Raw genomic sequence first — 24,081 nt, forward strand, 5'->3', positions numbered from 1 at the left:
ATGCCTTATTTCTGTACTCTTCAGATTCTCTCCTTCATTTGGATTTAATAAGCACCCAACTACATTTCCAAAACTTTGTCAATGTCCTCATCTCTATCGTCAACTAACTGACTATGTGTTGATTTACAAAAATTTATTCAAAATTATTCAAAATTATTCGGTGTACCGTCGTTCAAACATATTTATGTAGCAAAACATAATACTAGGTGCCTGATTCATTTAGCTTCACCTTAATTTTGTCATCACATTCCATAAAATAGATATGTCGGGTTAAATTTATTTTAAAATATTAGAGTTTTTTTTATATTTTTTATAAGTAAAAGTTTTATTTTTATTTTTTAAAGGGATTAAAATTATTATTATTTTTTACATTCAATCACTTAAATAGACTAAAATAAATAGAAATAAAAAATAAAACGAAAGTACAGGACCGGTATTTTTATTTTTATTATTATTTTTGGATGAGCCACGCATGTTCGGTTTGGACGGCCCATTAGACCGGACCAGACCAGAGTGTCTCAAAGTTGAGTTCCAGCTCCAGTTGAGTTTCAATTAGAAGAGAATATAAATAGAATTGTGCGCCATAAATTTGGTCTCTCGTGCTCACCATCATCTCGCCTTTTTTCTCTCTCCAAACCTCCCTGTTCCTGTTCCCGCAATCTCTCTGCGAACCGCTTCTTCAACCTTCCTTTCATTCTTCTTCTTCCTTGCACTCACTCAGCCTGCCGAGCCTCAGCTTCTGTGGTGGAAAACCCTAGCTTCCCGATTTGGGTAGCCATGCTGATGTTTTCGGCTACGACGTCGTCTCAGATTCGCTTCCTCCTCCACAGCTTGACTGAATCTAATGCTGAATCCATTCTCAACGAGCTCTGCGAGGTATCATCTTGCCTTTTACATCGCCTCCCCTTCCTTGCCTTTTCCGGTCATACTTGCCAACTATCATTTGAGCTCTGCTCTGCTCATAAAATTATTTCATTTCGTGTGATGCGATTCGTGGCCTAGATTTAGATTTAATCAACGCTTGTTTCACGCATTTCCTTTTTAATCAATTCTCCATTTCCACTACGTTTCTCATTTTGATCTCCAGGCATTCTTGTAAAACAGTTTAAGGTGTTTACTTGAAAAGCTTCTATGTATATGTGCCTCTGTTTATTTGTGTCGTTCTGTCTTTCTTTTTTCTTCATGAAAGCTATGTTTACAACCCCGAAATAGAAGAATTAGGAAACAGAGTTCTATTGGATACCCTTTCCAAATTGCAGCACGTGAAGTAATCGCCTTTGCGATTAAGCATTACACTTAACCATTGCGCTGATCTTTTACATTGAAATATATTTTAAGCATTTGACTGAATTAATGTCTTAAATGTGCTTCAGTTTATTGACTGTGGAGTTGAAGGAAGCTTCATACTGCTCAGAACTTGTTTGGATCATTTCACTAGTCATGGGTCAGATTTGGACAACCCGCTGTTGCGACTAGTTGTTTCCTCTGTTTTCAAGCATCTCTTGGACAGACCCAATTTTAGTACAATATTTTGCGAGTCCCTTAAAACTAGAGATATCAACCAAGTTATTCTTGAGAACATCTCGAATCTGTTAAACTTGTCAATGTGTGAAAGAATTGGAGTTGGTCTCGCTGTTTCAGATTCTGAAAATCTCAATACAAGGACGTGTGGTAAGTTCTAGAAGTTACCATTAATTATTGACGTTTTGTGGTTGTTAATTTGCTATCAACTACTTCTATTTCGTGACAGACCAAGATCTATACAGGGAACTCCTCTAATCTTTATGCCTGCCATCTTTCCTTTAATTATTTATTTATTTGTTAATATGGAGCTTGTAGCTATGTTTTGATAAATATTAACATAGGGCCCAGCTTGATTTTGCTTTGACAACTTACAAGTTCACAATTTGAGTTTACCTCATCAACGAAATAGACTCGTGTAGCTAGTTAGAAAGTATTATGTTTATTTTTCTTGCGGGGACTTCATAGGTTGTGCCTTTTTATTTATTTTATTTTTTTCAGGAAATAACTTCTGCATTACTCAGATTGAGGAACTTTGTGCTAATGCTGTATCTATGGATTCCACTCAGCAAATTCAGGATATTATCATGTTCCTCCAACGGTCTGAAGGGCTCTCAAAGCATTTAGATTCCTTCATGCAAATGCTATCTTTGGTGCAGTTAAAAGATGTTACAGAGTTTGTTTTGTCACCGCTGCTTTCAGATGAATTGCGAGAGGAGAAAATTTTAAGGTGCTGAAGAATCTCTTAAATATAATCTTCACTATTTATGTATGAGACCTTGGCTTGTCGATTTCTGGTGAATTTTGGTGGGACCTGTGCTTTTTGTAATATTATTATTTACTTGACAACTTTTTCTGTCCATTGCAGGAATGTAAATCTGTCACATGAGTCCCGTGATAATGATTTTGATTCCATCTTAGCCGAAATGGAGAAGGAAATGAGCATGGGAGATATTATGAAGGAACTGGGTTATGGATGCACAGTCAATGCTACACAATGCAAAGAGATCGTGTCCCTCTTCTTGCCGCTGACAGAGATTACTATCTCTAAGATACTTGGCATGATAGCTCGCAATCACACTGGTCTTGAGGACAGTCGAAATTTATATACAACTTTTAGTCTAGCTTTGGGTTGCAGCGCCTTATCTGATCTTCCATCCTTGAACTCATGGGATGTGGATGTTCTCATAGACACAGTGAAGCAACTTGTGAGCCTTTTTTCTTTATCTGCATGTCCTATTCCCACAAATTTCTATCTTCCTTTATTTTTCTTACCATGCTTTCTTGATTCAGGCACCTAGCATTGACTGGATAAGAGTAATGGAAAATCTGGATCACGAGGGTTTTTACATACCTAATGAGGAAGCATTCACATTTTTCATGTCTGTATATAGACGTGCATGCCAGGTATCGTTTGCTTTGTTTGGGATGTACTGAGATGAAATAATTCATCCCTTGTTAATCCAATCTTTGGTTGAGATTGCAGGACACGTTTCCTCTTCATACTATTTGTGGTTCGGTTTGGAAGAATATGGAGGGTCAGATTTCCTTCCTTAAACATGCTGTGTCGGCACCACCTGAAATATTTACATTTGCTCACTCTGGGAGACAGCTGGTATGGCCAATGTTTAGGACACTTCAACGACTTCCCTATTTTGCTTGCTTACATCTAGCGTACTTCAATGGCGGTGTAACTTTTATTGTTGGAACTAATCATTAACTTTTATTGTTGAAACTAATCATTCTCCTCCCTCTTATGGCAATACATATTCCTAATATTTTACATTGGATGAGACATTTTTGTAGGCTTATATTGATGGACTGCATGGCCATAAGCTTCAACTTGGACATACAAATCAAGCATGGATGTGTCTTGATCTTTTGGATATACTGTGTGAACTTGCTGAGAGAGGTCATGCTAGATCTGTGCAATCAATGCTGGAGTTTCCTCTTAAAAACTGGCCTGAGCTATTGCTACTTGGGATGGCACATACTAACGTACATTTTTTCTTGTCTCCTTTGCCCTGAGGGGTTTATTTTTTTATTTTTATAAATAAATTTATTTGTTACATTTGTCCTCTCTGTGTATCTCACATATGCATATCCTGATCTGGTTGTAAATTTTTACATATTTTCTTGCAGACCGCATACAATCTTCTCCAGTTCGAAGTTTCTTTTTCAATCTTCCCATTGATGTTAAGAAATCCTCTTGGTAGTGATTTAATCTTTCAGCTATGGCATGTTAACCTTAATCTGGTGTTACGGGGATTTGTGGATGCTCAAAACAGTGATCCAGATTGCATGGTTAGGATAGTTGAAATCTGCCAAGAATTGAAGGTAGGCTAATACTAAGTTCTCTCTCTCCCCTCTCTCTATTTATCTATCTTTGCGTGGCAGAGATGATATGAACCATATTCATGGTGTACCGATTATCGTTTCTAACCGTTTATGTTATTTTCAAATCTGAAATTTCTTTTTGTCCACCATATCATTTTGCAGATACTTTTGTCAGTACTAGATATGATTCCTCCTTCCTGCAGTATCAGATTAGCTGCTATTGCTTCACGACAGGAATGTTTAGACCTTGAGAAGTGGTTGAGTAACAGTTTGAACACATACAAAGATGTATTTTTTGAGGTAGTATTTTTCAGTTGGTTGCCTGACCTTTAGAACTGTGTTCTTGATATTAAAACGTTTGTCATTTGAAGAATATTTGTGTGCTGACATCAGGCTTTCAGCTTTGATTATAAAGTGAAAACTTATGAGATTAATGTTGCAGGAATGCCTCAAGTTCTTAAAAGGGATTCATTATGGGGGATCTCAAGATTTTACAACCAAACCTTTTTATCCTTCCAATGCGATTTCAAATATTTATCTCGACACTGCTTCTACTTTCTTGAAGGTACTATGGAAAAACTCCAGTACTCCCACCACCAAATTCTTTCTTCTATGCAGGGGTTTGAATGTAATGTTGTACATATGTAAAATGGAATAAGTATGACTAACGTAGTTGTTAATATCAGGTTCTAAGATCTAATGTGAGTACTACTGCTTCTGCTAAACTATTTGAGGAAATGGAGAAGTTGCATGATGCTGTTCTGGAGTCGAACCCAAAGCTGCAAAACGGTGATGCTCCAGATGCGCCTGGAGCAGAAGGAGGATATACAGATGACATTGAGGCCGAAGCTAATTCCTACTTCCAACAAATGTTTTCCGGTCAGTTGACCATTGAAGCGATGGTTCAAATGCTTTCTCGGTACAAGGAATCTTCAGTTAAAAGGTGCTGTATTTTAGTTATCTGTTGGGCATGATTGTCTTGTTTTTAAGGACGTTTATTTTACTGTGAAATGTGTTTATGACCAATTTCCATAATTTCTCATGTACTATGATATTGGATGAATCCACACTGTAAGAGTCAACTACAGTATATTTTGGAACTCTTTTTCGTTTTCAGTCCTGCAATAAGTAATTTTCATGTTTTCACCATCAGCAATCAAGTGCATGCAACTTTTTCCCATTTCAATCTTCTTTATTAATGAATCTTTCACGTTCTTTACCCCAAAATAAATTAGCTTGATTAGAATGGGCAGCTCACTACATGCTTGCAGGGAACAATCAATTTTCGAATGCATGATTGCAAATCTTTTTGAGGAGTATAGATTCTTCCCGAAATATCCTGAAAGACAGCTGAAAATTGCGGCAGTTCTCTTTGGTGAGTTTCTTGTTGATATTTTGAGGGTTTTATTTTGTAACTTTTAAAAAAATTATATATATTTTAGTTTTATAGATTTATTTCATGTGTCTTTTTGTATCCCAAATTGTTCATTTTTTTTCATTGCTTTTCAGGCTCTGTTATTAAGCATCAGCTTGTAACTCACCTTACTCTTGGGATTGCATTGCGTGGTGTCCTTGATGCACTTCGTAAACCTGCAGATTCAAAAGTTTGTATTGCATGTTCGAGAGTGAGGTTTCGTTTGTGCTTATTATGTTATTTGTGGTTAACATTTTTTTTTGGGCAGATGTTTGTGTTTGGTACCAAGGCTGTAGAGCAGTTTGTGGATCGTTTGATTGAGTGGCCACAGTACTGCAATCATATTCTGCAAATATCACATTTACGAAGCACGCATGTGGAACTTGTTGCTTTCATTGAACAGGCTCTTCTGAGGCTATCTGCAGGCCATTCTGATTCTGATGCTACTGCAGGAAATGTGGAGGTGGCAACTTATCTTTTAGTTGCATTTTTTGTTACCATGTCCAGATTATATCTTTGACTTTTTAATTTAGTGGTATATCATGATATGCACAAGAAATGTTCACGTATGCCACAAATGAAAGGTTTTTCTGAATGGAAACTAGGAACCTTTTCATTATTGAAACCATAAGGTTCAGTGAAGTGGCAGCCCCCTGAATCAGGGAGCATAGAAATAATTATTCCAATTGGTGTGGCTGAAAAAATAGTAGTTACAAAACAAAGTTTTGAGAGGGTGCTCAAATTGGAAGTTAAACTACGTAGCTAGCTATAAATCTGTCAAAATTTGCCTGGGCCGGATGGCTTCACTATGGCATTCTATTTTTTAATTGGGTGAAAGTGAAGGACTTGTGGAAAGTTTTATGTAAGTTCCATGAGAGGGATTATCGACTCTGTAGTGTGTGAGGCTTACGTTTGTTTGATTCCAAAATGGGAATCTTTTAAGGTTAAAGACTTTGGGCCTACAAGTCTTATTAGTAGCTTGTATAAGATCAACACAATGCTAACCCTAGAAAGTGCTCCCCATTATTAAATCAAATGCCGGAGGTTCTTTTCTTGAGGGTAGGCAAAGTTTAAATCGAATGAAGCCATTGAGGATTATACAATGAGGAAGAAGGAAAGGGTGATGCTCAAGATTCATTTTGAGAAAACTTGCGACCATGTGGATTGGGCTTTTGTATTAAGGTCTTGTGGTGTAAGGGGTAGAGAGAGGCTATGGTTCTATGATCGAGGAGGTGCTCTTGAGTTCTCCCTTGCGCGGGAAGTGTAGAATTATGTTTGGATGCTTCCTTGTGGGAATCCGTCCATTGAGCTTTTTGTAATTTTCAACTTTGTTTTATTCATTTGAATTAGTATCATGGGGTTAGTTGTGGGATTCTTTTTGTGGCTTGTTTTTTGTATGTACTTCATTTTTCTTCAATAAAGGCTTAGTTTCTTAAAAGAAAAATATTTTTGAAGAGGGAAAAGGAGCGTTGGGTCTTTAATGTGTTGTGTTGCTATAGAGAAAGAGATAACTTTTTGGTGGCAAATATCTGTTAGATTATTTATTATAACAACTTTCTTCGACAATGCAGCTTCAACAAAAACATGAAACTGCCATGGATGATCGACTTAAAGTCATTGGATCATCAGTCAGTGATGTAAAACAATTTTTATCTTCTGTGGGGCAAACTTCAATTCAACCCGTAGGTGATGCTCCTACAAATCAAAAGGTAAACTCATTATTCTTTCTCCTAGTTTTGTCGTCCATTTGCATTAGAATCTTATGCTATGTACCTTTGTTCATCCTAATTATTAACAATTAAATATCCCTTTCTATCTCTCTGTAAGTTGCTACAATTGTGGGTGCAGAATACAATCAGTACTCCAGCTGTGTTGACTTCTGCCTCTGGTTTTGTCCGTCCTTCACGGGGGGCTGCTTCTACCAGTTAGTTCTTCGACGTTAGGCATTGAAAATTTTGTTGCTTGTTTGGAATGAACGTAATGGTTATGTTTTATCCTTTGACAGGGTTTGGTTCAGCTTTGAATATTGAAACGCTTGTTGCTGCGGCTGAGAAAAGAGAAACTCCTCTAGAGGTACTCCATTCATTGTGCTATCTTTTGAATGATATTATCAAGTCAGAGAGTCTTGATGAATGTGAATGTGGTAGGAGATTCTTATTTGTCATATTATTGATATAATAACCATGACTTTTACGTATAATTTAAGAAAATTTCATTCAAATCTGCACTTAGCCGAAGATATATACGTATACATTCCAATGTAAAAGATTATGCCTATCACCCTTGGAAATAAAGGAAAATTTCCAGTATTGAAGCTTGTGTTGTAACTTCTCCATCACCCGTTACCAAAACCGAGTACTGGAAGGGTTGCCTCCCAAAAGACCAAGGTAAACAGCTGGCTAACGACCCACTTTAAGACCCAAAATTTTGAACCAGTTGTTCTAAATCCTCTTGAGGAGCTGAATGCCTAGGAATTCTCTTCTGTATCACCTTTCCTGCCTCATTGGCCTTAGCCCCCTTCCGCCATCAGTTTTGTTAGAGTTTCTTCATTTGTTGGTTACTAATGATTTTTTTTTAAGCAAGACAGACTTTTCTGACACTTTTAGAGGTTCTAAATTCATCTCTCATCAAGGGGGGTTCTTTGTATGTTCAGTTCGGTCCCCCATGAATGGAAGAAAGTTTTTGTGTTTTGTTGGTCTGAATAAGAAAGGATAACTTGTGTTCTGGGAGATGGTTAGAGATTTCTTATTGAAATATGAGATTGATGAATCATCATTGAAGGAGTTCTCCAAGATGCTGGTGGCAGGAGATAATCCTTGCTTGAATGTTGGTTGGAAGATTCCCAACAAATGATATGCCGAGGCTGTGGACATTCAGAGCGTAATTTTATCTATACGTTTCTTTCTTCCACATTTTCTAGTTTAGGACTTCTCTTTGTAGCATTGAAGTGAGATTATATATTCCTCTATATTGTATTTTTATTTAATTGCTCCCCAGTGGGTTTTATTTCTTTTTATGGACTCTGAATTTATGTCTGCACATCTAACCTTCTCATAAGTCTCATTATGTGTGCAGGCTCCCGCATCGGATGTACAGGATAAGATTTCATTTATGATTAATAATATTTCACTTGCTAATCTTGAAGCCAAAGCAAAAGAATTTTCGGAGATTTTGAAGGAGCAGTTTTTCCCCTGGTTTGCTCAGTATATGGTCATGAAGAGGTTCGAAGTTACTTTGATTTCTTGTATGTATTTTTTACACCGAACTATCTGCAATGTGTAAACGAATTTATTGGATGATATCAATGAGCTGAAAACTAAAAGGCATGTTCTGTAGTTTTATTAGGGGGGTGGAACTGTTGGGACGTTCTAGAAAAATCCCCCTAGAGAAAATGTTGGTTTTTAAATGAGCTACATTAATAACATCCGACAATATATTGCTTTACAGGGCTAGCATTGAGCCAAATTTCCATGACTTGTATTTGAAGTTTCTGGACCGAGTTAATTCAAAAGCTTTGAGTAAAGAGATTGTTCAGGCTACTTACGAGAACTGCAAGGTGTTTTTTTTCTTCTTGGATGTGTGGTGCAATCAGTGCCTGGCATGGTAGTGAACTTTTATTTTTTTCCTCTTCTCTCCAGGTTCTGTTAGGATCAGAGCTTATAAAATCAAGCTCAGAAGAACGTTCACTGCTGAAGAATTTGGGAAGCTGGCTTGGGAAACTAACAATTGGCAGGAATCAAGTATTGCGAGCTCGTGAAATAGATCCAAAATCTTTGATAATTGAGGTAAGATAGTGTTTGCTTTTGTCAGTTTTGATTCATTCCACGGAGGGACTTTGGGGACTTCCTCCTCTTCACATCATTTATGTTTTCTTGATAACCATACCATTTAACGTTTGTTTCTGTTTTACTATTATTATTTTCTTCTTTGCACTCACTTCTCCATTTTGGCAGGCATATGAAAAAGGGTTAATGATTGCTGTAATACCATTTACTTCTAAGGTATGATTGTACTGTAAGGGGAATATTTTTGGTACCTTTGTTTGAGTATCCTGATCTTACCTTTATATTATTATGGCTGTAGGTTCTTGAACCATGTCAAAGTAGTTTAGCATACCAACCCCCAAACCCTTGGACCATGGGCATTCTTGGACTACTGGCAGAGATTTATTCAATGCCTAACTTGAAAATGAACCTGAAGTTTGACATTGAGGTATGTATGCACACTTCAAGACTGTAAAGGCATTGGCACTATGGATGCAGTTAGCTGTAAATTTTCAACGGAAATAATACTTTTGTTTTGGATGAGAGAATATCATTGATTAAATGAAATATATACAGTCAAGGGAGCACTAGGGAGGATTCAAGAATTTCTTCCTACCACTGAATTTAATTAGTCTTGCATTGATTTTTTACAGGTTCTGTTTAAGAATCTTAGTGTGGATATGAAAGAAATAACGCCAACTTCTCTTCTTAAAGACCGGAAGAGAGAAGTTGAAGGTAATCCTGATTTTTCTAATAAGGACGTTGGAGCATCTCAGACGCAGATGGTAGCTGAAGCAAAGCCCAGCATAATGTCTTCTTTAAATCAAGTGGAGCTTCCACTGGAGGTTGCAACACCATCGAATTCTGGAAATCACACTCACCTGTTATCGCAGGTTTGTTAAGCTCTTTCCTTCTTGTAGGTGATTAACTCATTCACTAACGAAAGGAAGGCTATGGCAGCCCTGAGGCTTTTCCTATCGATTTCGAGGTGTAAGCCTCAAATTTAATTAAAAGCATTTTACAAGTCCTAAATTAGTTCCTCTCAGATTCCTGCGTTCTTCTCATAAGTTCCTCTCTCTCTCTCTCTCTCTCTCTCTCTCTCTCTCTCACAGTAATACCAAACTATTACTCTCTCCATAAGGGGTATTGTGACAGTTTTGAGTCTTGTTGGAGAAACACCACATTAAACTGAAGTCACTGTGGAACCTTGTTTACTTCCACAAGTATTGTCTCATTGGAAAAAGAGAAGAAAAAAAAAAACGGTCATGGAAGTTTTTATTTTCTATAGTTTTTTCATCCATATAGCTTTATAACATTTTTCTGGTTATAGACCTGGAGCACTAGTTAGGTAGCTGGAACGAAATAGCCAAAGTAGATGGCTGAACCATGCAATCCTCAGACTAGACAATTTCTCTGTTCTATTTTATTGCAATTGCTATTGCTGATTTCTTATCTTCTAATTTATTTTTGGTTGTAGTACGTTCCCCCGCTTCATCTTTCTTCTGGCACATTAATGGAAGACGAAAAGCTTGCTGCGCTGGGCTTGTCTGATCAGCTTCCTACTGCCCCTGGACTCTTACAAGCTACAACGTCGCCATCACCATTCTCAACCAATCAGGTATGATTGCATCCTGTGAATTATTTGAAGTCTTCTAACTTGGATAACAACATTTTCCTTATTGGCTATTTCTTGTTATTGCAGCTTCCTGCGGGTATCCCTAATATAGGAAGTCTTGTTGTGATCAACCAGAAGCTTAATAGTTTGGGATTGCACATTCATTTTCAGAGGTTTGGAGCTTATGCTATTGTAACTTTTAGTTTAAGCAATTATCCACGGTAAAGCTACTCTTGGTAAAATAGTTGTGTTTATATCTCTTCTTTTGCACATGCTACTACAGAGCAGTTCCAATTGCAATGGATAGAGCTGTCAAAGAGATCGTTTCTGGTATTGTGCAGCGTAGTGTCTCTATAGCCACCCAAACAACAAAGGAACTGGTTTTGAAGGTTTTATCTATAAGTTGGCTTCATTGACATTCTCTTTTTAAAATGATCTTATATGCAATTCTACATTTCTACTGAGCTTATGCACCTTTTGGATTATTTTTAGGTTTGTTTAGAAATCTGAGGATGATGTTTTATGAACAAATATCCTTGATAACGTTTTCATCATGAACATCAGCTTCATTTTAGTTATTTTTGACGAAGTCATTGTTGATGATATCACACTGGCCGAATATCTACTGTGCCACTTCTTATCCCTGATCCACAAGTTGTGACAACATCACTAGAAAAACATGCCATCATCATAAAGAACCAAAGAACCTTCCTCATCCTCGGAGCAAAAGTCTCCAAAATTTCATCTTGGCTTTCCTTTGGAATCAGTGAAAAGAAAGAAATCAAATAATATTCTTGGAAAAGACACATAGTTATACAAAAGTTTTCAACAATGTTGTTTACCAACTTATATCTTGGTGTAAACTCTCTAATATTTTTACTTCTTATAGTTATATTTGGGAAGGTCTTTGGTAAACATTATTGATATTATATCCCTTTTGTAAATTTCAATCATCAATCAAGTTGTCTCCCATACAAACAAAATAATAATAACAGTAGCACACTGGCTGTGTTGGCTAGATATTTGTTTAAACCGGAATGCTTTTGGAGTTCATATTTATTTTATCTTATTTTTTGTTTAGTTCGAAAAACAGACAGCACATTTGCTGTCTTCTAATCAAGATGCTTTACTGCTTAAAACTGTATTCGTATATATTCATCTGTGAACTTCTATTATCTAGTTCTTACAGTGTTGTCCTTGAAAAAAATAATTCAACTACTGCATTGTTCTCTATTTTGATTGAAAGTCTCATTTTTGCCTCATAAATGTTCTTTCTTGGCAGATTAGGTGGATACCTTACTTGCCCTATTTTGGAACTTCTTGTTGTTGTGTGTTTTAATTTTTAATTATGAACTTTTCTGGGTTATTCCATATTTTTTCATTATGTTTATTCCTTCCATGTATTTGTATCATCTGCAACTGTAGGATTACGCCATGGAATCAGATGAGACCCGAATATTTAATGCAGCGCATTTGATGGTTGCTAGTCTGGCTGGATGTCTAGCACACGTGACTTGCAAGGTTTATCATTCTCTAGTGAACTTTTGAGATGATGCAGTTTTTATTATGTGGAGCTTATGATAAAACCTTATGGTTGATTGTTTCACATTGATTTTATTTTGTTTCTAATCAACTTAGTACAATTTATTTGTTTTAGGAACCTTTACGAGGTTCAATATCAAGTCAACTCAGAAGTTCTCTCCAGAATTTGGGCGTTGCCAGTGATCTGCTTGAGCAAGCTGTTCAGCTTGTTACAAATGATAACCTTGATCTTGGCTGTGCCATAATTGAACAGGCTGCTACAGATAAGGTCAGTGGATCCTGAAAGTGGGCATCGGTCTTGATATTATGGGAATAATTTACAGTTCCATATTAGCAGGCAGGCATCTGTTGTTAGTATGTTGAAAGTATGTCAGATTTTGTTAACAATCCAAGCTTTACAAAGTTATTGAGAAAAGGCTTTACCTTTTTTTTTTCCCATCAATTCTGTATCTGTTAAAACATCTCTATGTTCAGCAGTTGAATTTTTTAGACAACGGAAACCTTGAGTGCTTTGCGTTGGGAAAATAATGTCATGCGCATATTCATGTGTATTTTGTTTTTATAACAACCAACATTTATTTATTTTTATTTTTTTAAATTTCATTATAATGCTTTTGATTTCCATTTGATGTAATTTTGTACTCTACATAGTACTTAAGGTTTTTATATATTGCAGCCTTTATTTTTTTTTTCCTGTTATTTAATTGTATTCTGTCGGGTTATTATCTCTCTCTAGAACATTACTTCCAATCAATCTCTACCCTCAATTGATTGGAATTAGGGGACCTCCGGAAATTATCATTCAATTTCTTTTAAGAAATCTTTTCTCATTTTTTATATATATATACTTTTGTTCCTGGTATTATATGGCATGGTATTATATAACACATGCCTTACAATTTGTTTTTGGTTATGGTATTCTTTCAGGCTATACAAACCATTGACGGTGAAATAGCCCAACAGCTGTCTTTAAGAAGGAAGCATAGAGAGGGTGTTAATACAACCTTTTTTGACACTGGTATGTACGCACAAGGACCTCTTGGTGTTGTGCCTGAGGCTCTCCGTCCCAAGCCAGGACATCTGTCCATTTCACAACAGCGAGTTTATGAGGTGAGCAACCTTCTCAATGATTGCGAACTTTGATATTACGCAAAAAGAGGGGTATAAGAGTGTACGTTTTGTGTATATCCTTCAGGATTTTGTTAGGCTTCCCTTGCAAAATCAAAATAGCCAAGCTGCACAGTCTACTGGTTCTTCAATTACAGCTAGTGGTACTGGTTTGAGTAGTCAATTTGGTTTGTCATCGGGACAACTGAACTCAGGATACACATCTGGACTTGTTGCTGGACTTGAAGGAGGATCTCGGTCTCTGGATGATGCTGTAGACCCTACCTGTGTGCCCCAACTAAGGTTTTGCAGATCAGCTAATGTCTTATATTGTTTCCATTATAAGCACATTTAGTTGCCTCAATCATTTCCTCTGTGCAATATTTCAGTGCAACTCCAGGACATATTGCTGCTGATGGTGTTGGCGTGCGAGGTCCAGAAAATGATTTGGGCGTTGCTTCTTTCCCTTTGGCTGCATCAACCCCTGAGCTCCCTGCAGCTGATACCTCTGACAATATAAAGGTTGGACAACTACCTTTTATTTTTCAAGAATATGTAGTACCGGGGTGAAATTCTATCCAATTTGATATATGCCACTATGTTTTAGGAACCTGGATCTTCTTCCCAACCATTGTCCTCACCTATCACAACTGATCGTCTTGCGACTACTATGTCAGAACCCTCACTTACCACCAGAGATGCATTGGATAAATTCCAAGTTATTTCACAGAAGGTCACCACTGCTCTAGCGTCTAATTATTGTTGCTTAATGTCCATTTCTATTTAACTTAGTTCTATGAATGATGGTTGTCTATACCACATTGTATTTTCTTTTGAACACAGGAGAGACAAGAGCTTGCATTTATTTTCCCTACATGCATTTCATCTTTCCTTTTCATTTAGATTCCTTTGCTCAATAAGTAGCCCTATGGTATGAAGGGGATTGTTTAGGGGATGACAGATATATGAAAAAGGGCGATTTGAGTTGTCTACCCTTTCAATTTTCTTCGCATTTTATTGAGTGTTATATCATATATGTAGCCTGTGACAGTATAAAGGGGCCTGGATGCAATAGAAACTGGAGGGCTGCTGCCCTTTGATACGGGAATAAAACAATCAGCCTTTAGTTTTTGTAATATAGCTGTTCTGCTTTTTTGGATGTATGTACTTAACTTATGAAGTTACCATATTGTCTTGTGTCAGTTGGAGGCTTTGGTTAGTAATGAGGCTCGGGAAACTGACTTCCAGGTATACTTTTGTGAATTCAACAAGTGACTCTTCAGTTCTGGCATTCAAAAGTTAAAGTCTTACATGGAAATGATTTCTGTTTAGGGTGTCATTGCCGAGGTTCCTGAGATCATACTAAGATGTGTAAGTCGGGATGAAGCTGCTCTTGCTGTGGCGCAAAAGGTCGTTTAATTTTCTCTTGAACCGAGAGACTATTCCCATTTTTCGATTCTCTCCTCATTATTTTATCTACTGATTGTTTCAATTTTCTTTTTGCTGTTTTATCTCCCTCAATCTGGATCTACATTTAAAATACAGGTGTTTAAAGTTTTATACGACAATGCATCAAACACTTTTCATGTTGGTGCCCATCTTGCCATTCTGATTGCCATTCGCGATGTTTGCAAGCTAGTTGTAAAGGAACTTACTAGCTGGGTATGGTCTTCTTTAATGCTCCTAATTAATCGTTTTTTACCTATTACTTTCATTACTTCTCCTTCAATTTTTTTCTTGCCCTTATCTTTGTTTACACACTTAATTTCTTATATATCTCCACTAATGGCACATAAATAGAGGGTAAGTTCGGTGATAGTTGTCAGAATGGATACCTCAACTTAATGTTTATTTTTTTTCTATTAATGTTTTTGAATTGTGCTACAAGGTATTTTATAATTATACTAATTCATGCATAATTAGACTAAATAATATTATGTAATTTTTATAGAAAAAGAATGAATGGATTTACTATCTTTTGACTTGAACTATGTACCATAATAGATTCTTATATTATTTTATTTATTACCTTGTCTTATAATTCTCCCCTTCCGGGGATTCTCTCATTAATATATAGAACAACCTACACAGAACCACCTCTATATAAATGCCGACTATATATAGATATATATTTGCCGATATGTGTTTGTATCAATATATATATATATACTATTTGTTGAGTACCTATGGTGAACTCATGTATTTACCAAGTTCTTCATGCATTAACGTTTTCCCTGTGGTATTAGGTGTAATTCACATATATTCATTTTTCCAGTTTCTAACTCTTTGTTTCTAAAGCCAGCCTTCGATACATCATTTTCTCCCCAACTTTATTGTTTACAGGTGATTTACTCCGAGGAAGAGCGGAAGTACAACAAGGACATTACTCTTGGCCTTATTCGCAGTGAACTACTAAATCTTGCAGAATATAATGTTCATATGGCGAAACTAATTGATGGAGGCAGGAATAGTAAGTGAATGTATTAATTTTATTGATGTTCTTTGTTATGCCAGTATGAACTGACCATTTATGCAATTTGTCAGAGGCCGCAACAGAGTTTGCCATATCCCTCCTCCAAACATTGGTTGTGGAAGAATCAAGTGTTATTTCCGAACTTCACAATCTTGTTGATGCATTAGCTAAGGTTCGTATTCTATATCAGTTTTAGTGGAGGACACTCTCCCGTGGTACTTTGGTAAAGCTTCTTTCGCGTTTAATTTGTAGGTAGCTGCAAAACCTGGATCTTCAGAGCCTTTGCAACAACTGGTTGAGATAATCAAGAATCCATCTGCTAGTACAGCTGCTATATCTGGGGTTAACGTTGGGAAAGAGGATAAGGCTAGACTTGCCAGAGACAAAAAGGTTTCTTTAGAAGAATACTATAATTACTAATAACATTTAGGAATGTGTTTTTTCCCCCCTAATTCCTCAGTTTTGTGCCATTTTTCTCTAACAGGCTCCTGGACATTCCACAGCAAACAGAGAAGATTCTAGTTTTCTCGAATCTGAAGATCCAGTTGGTTTTCGTGATCAGGTAACTAGATTATTGGAATCCTTGATGATATTTCACTGCATGATGGCCTTTTATATCATACTTCAATTCTTTGAGAGCTTTTCATATTGTTTTTGTACCTCATTCCACACCATGGCGGACAATGGTTTTCTTTTTAATTAATTTTAATTATCCATAAATTAGCATTTAGTTAATTAAAAATGGAGATTCTAATGGTTTTGAATGTACTTGTTTGTTGTAGGTATCAATACTATTTGCTGAATGGTACCGAATATGTGAGCTACCCGGTGCTAATGAAGCCGCATTTAACCATTTCATATTACAATTACATCAGAATGGGCTTCTGAAAGGGGATGATATGACGGATCGGTTTTTCCGTCTGCTCACAGTATGCTTTTTTTTTCTTTTTTTCTTTTTTAAACTTATTTTAGAAGAATTATGTGTTGAGCATTGAATCATATTTTTCTTTTGCCAACTCACTGCATGCTTTTCAATTTAGGAAATTTCTGTGGCACATTGTTTATCATCTGAAGTAATTAATTCGGGTGCATTACAATCACCACAACAAATACAGAATCTATCATTCCTTGCGATCGACATTTATGCCAAGCTTGTATTTTCGATCTTGAAGGTGAGCGCTGACTTTTTGAAATATTGCCCATCTGCTTCTTTGGCTCTTTTGCCTAATATATATTTGATTTTTTTTTGTCATGCTCTTGAATAGAAGATTGTGATATGCAGTTATCGCATGAGCTAATATTCATCTGACACTTCCCATTATTTTATTTTCAGGGATCTGGTAAAACTTCTCTTTTATCCAGGGTAATGAGCTGTAGAAGTACTTTTTGCCTTTTTTATATTTTGCATGGTTGTTCATGACTTGCTAATTCTTTTCTGTATGCTCCAGATTCTGGCAGTGACTGTAAGATTCATTCAGAAAGATGCCGAAGAGAAGAAAGCATCGTTTAATCCGAGACCATATTTTAGATTGTTTATTAACTGGCTTCCTGACCTTGGCTGTCTAGAACCTATTGTTGATGGTGCCAACTTTCAGGTATGAATCATTTTGCCCTAACATTTGCTTTTCTCTTTCCTTCATGAATAATCTAAAATCTGAAGTAATCACATTGCAGATATTGACAGCTTTTGCTAATGCATTTCATGCGTTGCACCCTCTTAAGATTCCAGCGTTCAGGTTAGTGCCAATTTGCTACCGTTTTTTTCTATAAATCCTTGATATTATTTTGTGCATCAAAAGTTTTATTTAGAGCGAAAAAAAATATATATATATAGTAAAATAGGTCGTGGCAGCCTTGACAAAATTAATTTGCAATAATGATGGTGGGTTACGCCTATATATATTCGTTCATGGATGGTTACACAGATACGTTTTGTTCTTTTCTTTAATTTTTCTATTATTGCAATTACTTCATGCTGGCTATTCTTTCACCAGCTATGCTTGGCTTGAGCTGGTTAGTCATAGAAGTTTTATGCCAAAGATGCTTACTGGGAATAGTCAGAAGGGTTGGCCATACATCCAGCGTTTGCTGGTAGACGTGTTCCAATTCATGGAGCCATTTTTGCGGAACGCTGAACTTGGACCACCGGTTAGCCCCTACTATTTTTTTTCAGTCTTCAGTCTCGTTACTGCCGAGCGTTTTTTGTTTGTATGGTGGCACTAATTTTTTTTTGTTTCATCTATTTTTTGCAGGTTTATTTTCTTTATAAAGGCACCCTTAGGGTGTTGCTTGTCTTACTTCATGATTTCCCTGAGTTCCTATGTGACTATCATTTTACTTTCTGCGATGTGATTCCTCCTAGCTGCATTCAGATGCGGAATATTATCCTTAGTGCGTTTCCTCGTAACATGAGACTACCAGATCCGTCCACCCCCAATTTGAAGGTCTAGTATTCGTATTTTCGCAACCATTTTAATCATGGAAATCCAATTATAAGGGACAAAAATTTTCATCACGTGCAGATTGACTTGCTTGCGGAAATCAATCAATCCCCACGTATTCTATCTGAGGTGGATGGAGCTCTTAAATCAAAGCAGATGAAGGCCGACGTGGATGAGTATCTCAAGGTATTTTGTTCTTGGCATTCACTATTTAATATACATGCGAGAAAGATTGATTGGTTTCACACGAGTTCAAACAAAACAGCAACATAGTGGTCGATTCTTGTTGTAGAACAATTGAGAAGTTCATGATTTCTTTATTGGATGAATGAAGTTTTCATCCTAGCTTACGGCTATTTAAAGGTGTGAAAGGGAAATTCCCTTAACAAGATCCAGCTCTAAATAAGTTCCTTTAACAAGGTTTTTCGTTTTTGTTGGTAATTTTGAAATAAAATTGTGATTCTCTTTTCCTCCGTCTGCAGACAAGGCAACAGGGATCATCGTTTCTGGCTGATCTGAAGCAGAAGTTGCTACTTCCTCCCATTGAAGCTGCTTCTGCTGGGACGCGTTACAATGTGCCTTTGATCAACTCCCTCGTACTTTACGTCGGGATGCAGGTACTTGCGTCTCTACCTCTCAAACCCTTCTTTTACTTGTGATAATCTCTGGCTAATGCATACTTTAACGACTATTGTTCAGGCCATCCAACAACTTCAGGCAAGAAGTCCTCATGCTCAGTCAACGGCTAATACTGTTACATTAGCAGTATTTCTGGTGGGTGCTGCTCTAGATATTTTCCAGACTCTGATCGTGGAGTTGGATACTGAAGGGCGGTACCTCTTCCTCAATGCCGTTGCAAACCAACTTCGTTATCCGAATACCCACACCCATTACTTCTCTTTTGTGCTCCTATACCTTTTCGCTGAATCGACTCAGGTGAGTTCTTCTGTTCGAGTTCATTTCGTACATTTTTGCCTGCTGGAACTGTGATCGGTTGGTAACACGGACAATAGTTAAAAAATAATGTTGTGGTTGGAACATGTGCAGGAAATTATCCAGGAGCAGATAACAAGAGTGTTGTTGGAACGCCTCATTGTCAATAGACCTCATCCATGGGGACTGCTGATTACATTCATTGAACTTATTAAGGTACATTCCAGCGTGAGTCAAGATTTCATAGAACGATTTTCATCCTCCAAATTTTGAGTTTTATTCTAATATTTTTTTTCAGAATCCAAGATACAACTTTTGGAACCGGTCCTTTATAAGATGTGCACCAGATATCGAAAGACTATTTGAGTCGGTCTCTAGATCCTGCGGTGGCCCTAAATCTGCAGACGAGAACATGGTTCAAAATTGGGTACCTGATACCGCCCACTAGTTTAGTAGTCTCTTCTGTATTTGGCTGTAATGTACAGAGTATTTATTCCCATCCCAACGATACGATTGTGTAGTCAATGCCAATGTTTGTTTAATATGTAAATAATATTTTTTTCTCAATTTAAAATTGAATATGATTTCAATTTTCTTTTGTTTTCTGGCACCAGCCTTCAGATCTCATTACATTTCTTTTGCAATAGATTTTTTAATCTCCTGCCCTCGTCTCTGTTCATTACAAATTGTTTTTTATTCAAGTAAAATATAATGCTCTACCGTTTCAACAAAAAGAAAAATTTTACTAATTCGGGCCAAACTACTTGAACCCACTTAAATGGATCTTCGTGTTGACAAATGGTGCATCTTTCTTACAAGTCAACCAGAAATGAATGAAGGGTCAGTTTTAAGATTTAGAGTTCCATTGAAAGTATTAGCTAAAATTGAACGTCTCAAAGTAAAGCAAGTAATTTTGCAATTACTGTTTCCAAGATACTTCTACATAAAAAATGGGAAGAACTATACGAAGCCATTGCTTCAGGCATACTATCCACAGAAAATCTGATTCAATAACTGAATTAATTAACCAAGAAAGTGTCTTTTAAAGAGCCAGTGTTGCAAAACTTGCAATAGAATTAGTGTGCTTAATAATACTAAAAGCTGCAGCTTATTGGCCACATGTAATTCGCAACCACGTCAGAGTACCAAGAAACTAATTTAGGCCGGAACAGAACTAACTCTTTCATTCTAACTAGTAATAAAACCGAAATTAGTTTTACTGTAATGTGACAGACAATAGTTCATATCAAAATTAAACTTCTCTCACATTGACCTTCAAATACAAATCCCACTTTATCAGGGCTAAAACTCACTAGGCTTCTCTTCGTACAAAGTACAGCTTACCCATAACATGGAGAATGGCAACAAACGCTATGAAACCAATGCTCATGACGAGAACAACGTTGGGGGATATCTTGAGCCCAGGAGCATCATCCGTGTAAAACTGCAGCATTGTTCCAGCTGCCCCTCCAGATGTGCCGGAACTTGTTGTCCTTCTCCTGCGCATGCTGGCAGTAGCTGCCGCACTTCCTCTCTGGGGAGCTGCTCCACCTAGTGCCATTCTGTATTGACAAAGAGAAAAAAAAAAGGTTGGGACTTTCAAGTTGACTATTGACCAATTGACAGAGATGAAGAAAACTTTAGGCATTCTTTGTTGAGCATTTCTGAATCAAATCACAAGATATCGATATCTCATCATCTAACAAAACAATCAATCAAACAACCTTCTTTCAAGAGGAGAAAATCCTAGCCAGAAGCATGCCATATACAACATAATTGATGGCATCACAATCCAAAACTCCCAAAATCCGTACAACTTTTTCACTGACATGAATATGGATTTTGTATCGCACAAAACAATAAATTTTGAAACCTCCAAACGAGGCAACATGTAACGAAACAAATTAGTAGACTATACACCATGAGTTGAGATTAAATATTGATCGACTTGCCACTAACTCGAATCAATAATCTCAACAAAAATTATAGATCATGCCTACAATGTATAAAATTATGCAAGAAATCAGAAGCTTAATTTAAATCCTGGACCTGCAACGCCTAAACCAGAAATATGCAAATGTCCTTCAGAAGAACAGAATCTGCCATTGCAACCTATACCAACGCATAAGTTGTATTCACATGGGAACAAACGATTTCAAGTCCTAAATTTGCATAACATGCACCATAATTTCACAACATTATCTTATCGAAGAACAAAAGTAAAAAAGAAAACATTATCTCCAGGCGCAGAGAACCGAATGTCCAGTAAACTTAGTCAGATGAATTTGTATGTTAGAAATTAATATCAAGCAAGATCTAGCGATCATCCAAAATCTGAGACGCAATAGGCAGGAAGGAAATCGCAGTTGGTACAGAAAAAGAAGAAGAAGAACATAAAGACAAGACCAAACCCTAATTTACCAAATTCTATAATAAAAAAGAAAACTGAATCGAGAGCGAGATCTGGTTGTAAAAGTTGACGAGGCAGATCTTACAATTTCAAGAAGGTCAAACTGTTGGGAGAAAAAGAGAGAAGGAGGGCGGAACTTGCCTGAGTCGAATTGAAGAGTTGGGATCGGCAGCCTCTGAAGGATCTGTTTAATCGAAGAGGCGGGAGGGACGGAGAAGCTAATTTTTATAGATTTAGAGGCATATTTTATAATTGACGTATTCCAACCAATACCTTCCAACCACGTGTCATATTCCATATTCTTCTGGGATTAAGAACATAGCAGCCTAAATTGTTTCATGTAACCGAACCAAGCCAACGGTTTGGATTGGTTCGGTTCGGTCTGCAGTCATTGAAATAAATTATAAGGTGAAATATGTTATTTTGTGGGGAAGGGAAAACCGAAATTACGGCAAATATTACGTGAAGAAAATTGGGAATTGTAGGGTAAGGAGTGGCACGTGCGAAAATGGTGCACTATTTTGGGCCGCAAGATGGGACATCGGGAATCAGACAGTTAACCGCTTTCTTTTTTTTTTCTTTTTTTTTCCTTTTTAATTTACATATTTTGTACTAAATAAATTCATTAAAATGATTGTGTCAAATTTAGATTTCATAATTTTGTATCACTAGAATAAAAATTGAAAAATTATATAAAATTTGTATTGAATAATTAATTAAAAAAAAAATGATGAGAGAAGTTGTAACCAACGTCCATAAAGAAGTACGCCCATAATCATGATGACGTCTCGGGTGCATGGAATTGATAAATGGATAGTTAAAAAATTAAAATGTTGCGGGTTTGATTGTTCCCTAACAAAATAGGGATGCCATAACGGCAACGCCAGCTCCCTTCTTCAGTCTCCGGCTTCTATAAATACGCCAACCCCCTCATTCCACTATACTTCACCATCTTCTCCATAAGAAACTACAAACAATGCCCCGTTTCCACCATTATTATTATTATTATTATTATTATTGTTCTCTTCTCTTTCCCGCCCTTCTTTCCCTTTCACTTACCCCTTGCTTTTGCTTCCATCCCAAATCCTTCAATGTCTCCATGTACCAATCCTATGATCCCGATTGGTCTCCGGCCATCGCCACCTGGTACGGTACCCCCAATGGTGCCGGGAGCGATGGTACAACTATCCTTACGTTTCAACTTCATATTATTTACCACTAAATATCTTAATCAATTGAATTATACTCAAATTTATATTACGTTTTTTCAGGGGGTTCCTGTGGGTATGGAAGAGCGGTCGAGGAACCACCATTTTCGTCGTTAATTGCCGCGGGTGGCCCTTCTTTGTACAAATCCGGCAAAGCCTGTGGAGCTTGTTATCAGGTAAATGTGGCTTTAACTGCATATAATTTAATGATCTGAATGAAATGCCCCATTATTGTATACCAAATGAATGGATTATCTATCAGGTGAAGTGCTCCGGAGAAGGCGCATGTTCAGGGAGTCCGGTGACGGTGGTTATAACTGATAGTTGTCCGGGCGGCTCCTGTGCTTCCGACTCTGTCCACTTCGACCTCAGTGGCACTGCTTTTGGTGCTATGGCTGCTACTGGGCGGGCCGATGAACTCCGCAGTCTCGGCGTTTTGCACATTCAACATAAGAGGTTATTCATATTCAAACACAACACTTTTTACTCTAAAAAATGGAGAAGTTATTATAATTTCAATTATATCAAAATTTAACACTCTCTTCAGTTGGGGTAATCAATAAGTAAATGACATCACATATTATTATACGAGGGTCAATATTATAATATTTGATGTTTGATTGTAGGGTGGAATGCAATTACCCGGGAACCTCGATCAACTTCATCGTGGACTCAGGGTCGAACCCAGACTACTTCGCAGTTCTGATCGAATACGAAGATGGAGATGGAGAGCTAGGTTTAGTGGAGCTGAAACCGGCGCTCAACTCGTACTCATGGATTCCAATGAAGCAGTCATGGGGTGCAGTTTGGAAGCTGGACTCTGCCTCTGCGCTTCAACCTCCCTTCTCCCTCAGGCTCACTGCCCTCGACTCCGGCAAGACCGTGGTGGCTAACAACGTAATTCCGGTCGGGTGGCAGCCCGGACAGACTTATAGATCAGTGGTCAACTTCGATACATAATTGAGAAAACTCATGCAATAGTAGCCAATTATAGTAATAGTAAGCAGTATGAGTATGAGATGTTGCGTAGGAGAGGGAAAATATGCAATGAGCCGGAAGTCAACTTATTTAGTAGAGTAAAAGACTTTCTGGTTTTGTGACATTGCATGAGCTATATACAAATAAATATCCTTCCTATGATATACTTTAATTTCACTTACGTCTAAAACAAAAAACTTGAATCAACACATCCCCCGAAGGTTTGAAAAGCTTTTACAACACACAAATGGCTCATCCTCTTCTCTCTTTCGGCTACTAATTTTCCGTTTCTCGTTTGCTTGCTTGATTTATTTATTATTATTATTGTTACAAAAATA

The 24,081-nt window shown here is 37.1% G+C and overlaps 3 protein-coding genes across 6 annotated transcripts; 2 read left to right on the forward strand and 1 right to left on the reverse strand.

The window, feature by feature from the left end:
• The first annotated feature begins 589 nt into the window (after positions 1–589).
• Positions 590–19,752, forward strand: LOC111790227 (uncharacterized). 3 transcript variants are annotated; one of them, XM_087121960.1, is made up of 51 exons: positions 590–876; positions 1,374–1,671; positions 2,023–2,251; positions 2,390–2,729; positions 2,815–2,928; positions 3,008–3,136; positions 3,328–3,519; positions 3,664–3,858; positions 4,021–4,158; positions 4,301–4,423; positions 4,545–4,801; positions 5,130–5,233; positions 5,368–5,462; positions 5,541–5,735; positions 6,844–6,981; positions 7,100–7,196; positions 7,278–7,345; positions 8,348–8,493; positions 8,720–8,828; positions 8,911–9,057; positions 9,226–9,273; positions 9,356–9,484; positions 9,690–9,929; positions 10,514–10,654; positions 10,739–10,824; positions 10,935–11,040; positions 12,077–12,172; positions 12,309–12,461; positions 13,121–13,303; positions 13,389–13,603; positions 13,690–13,822; positions 13,908–14,033; positions 14,504–14,548; positions 14,633–14,710; positions 14,846–14,962; positions 15,644–15,770; positions 15,845–15,945; positions 16,026–16,163; positions 16,258–16,335; positions 16,556–16,702; positions 16,814–16,945; positions 17,107–17,136; positions 17,222–17,368; positions 17,448–17,509; positions 17,768–17,921; positions 18,026–18,217; positions 18,296–18,400; positions 18,697–18,831; positions 18,914–19,150; positions 19,262–19,363; positions 19,446–19,752. In XM_087121960.1, exons 1-51 carry the CDS (start codon positions 778–780, stop codon positions 19,593–19,595), a joined length of 7,146 nt encoding a protein of 2,381 aa, XP_086978086.1. In that variant the 5' UTR covers positions 590–777; the 3' UTR covers positions 19,596–19,752. The 3 variants fall into 3 exon arrangements, with proteins under 3 accessions (XP_086978086.1, XP_023526846.2, XP_086978087.1); XM_023671078.2 differs by having other exon boundaries at positions 7,121–7,196; XM_087121961.1 differs by lacking the exon at positions 590–876 and having other exon boundaries at positions 1,531–1,671; positions 2,091–2,251.
• Positions 19,753–20,304: 552 nt separating this feature from the next.
• LOC111789882 (protein transport protein Sec61 subunit beta-like) lies at positions 20,305–21,858 on the reverse strand. 2 transcript variants are annotated; one of them, XM_087121962.1, is made up of 2 exons: positions 21,699–21,858; positions 20,305–20,709 (listed from the first exon to the last, which is right to left on the reverse strand). In XM_087121962.1, the coding sequence occupies exon 2, from the start codon at positions 20,706–20,708 to the stop codon at positions 20,460–20,462; it is 249 nt and encodes an 82-aa protein (XP_086978088.1). In that variant the 5' UTR covers position 20,709; positions 21,699–21,858; the 3' UTR covers positions 20,305–20,459. The 2 variants fall into 2 exon arrangements, with proteins under 2 accessions (XP_086978088.1, XP_023526368.1); XM_023670600.2 differs by having other exon boundaries at positions 21,643–21,788.
• A 485-nt stretch (positions 21,859–22,343) lies between these two features.
• On the forward strand, positions 22,344–24,046 carry LOC111791324 (putative expansin-B2). Its single transcript, XM_023672616.2, has 4 exons — positions 22,344–22,735; positions 22,829–22,941; positions 23,028–23,221; positions 23,392–24,046. The coding sequence occupies exons 1-4, from the start codon at positions 22,534–22,536 to the stop codon at positions 23,723–23,725; spliced, it is 843 nt and encodes a 280-aa protein (XP_023528384.2). The 5' UTR covers positions 22,344–22,533; the 3' UTR covers positions 23,726–24,046.
• The last annotated feature ends 35 nt before the right edge of the window (positions 24,047–24,081 follow it).

The sequence above is a fragment of the Cucurbita pepo genome, chromosome 3 (genome assembly GCF_057944985.1).
Source record: "Cucurbita pepo subsp. pepo isolate OVF chromosome 3, ASM5794498v1, whole genome shotgun sequence".
Taxonomy (NCBI): Eukaryota; Viridiplantae; Streptophyta; class Magnoliopsida; order Cucurbitales; family Cucurbitaceae; genus Cucurbita; species Cucurbita pepo.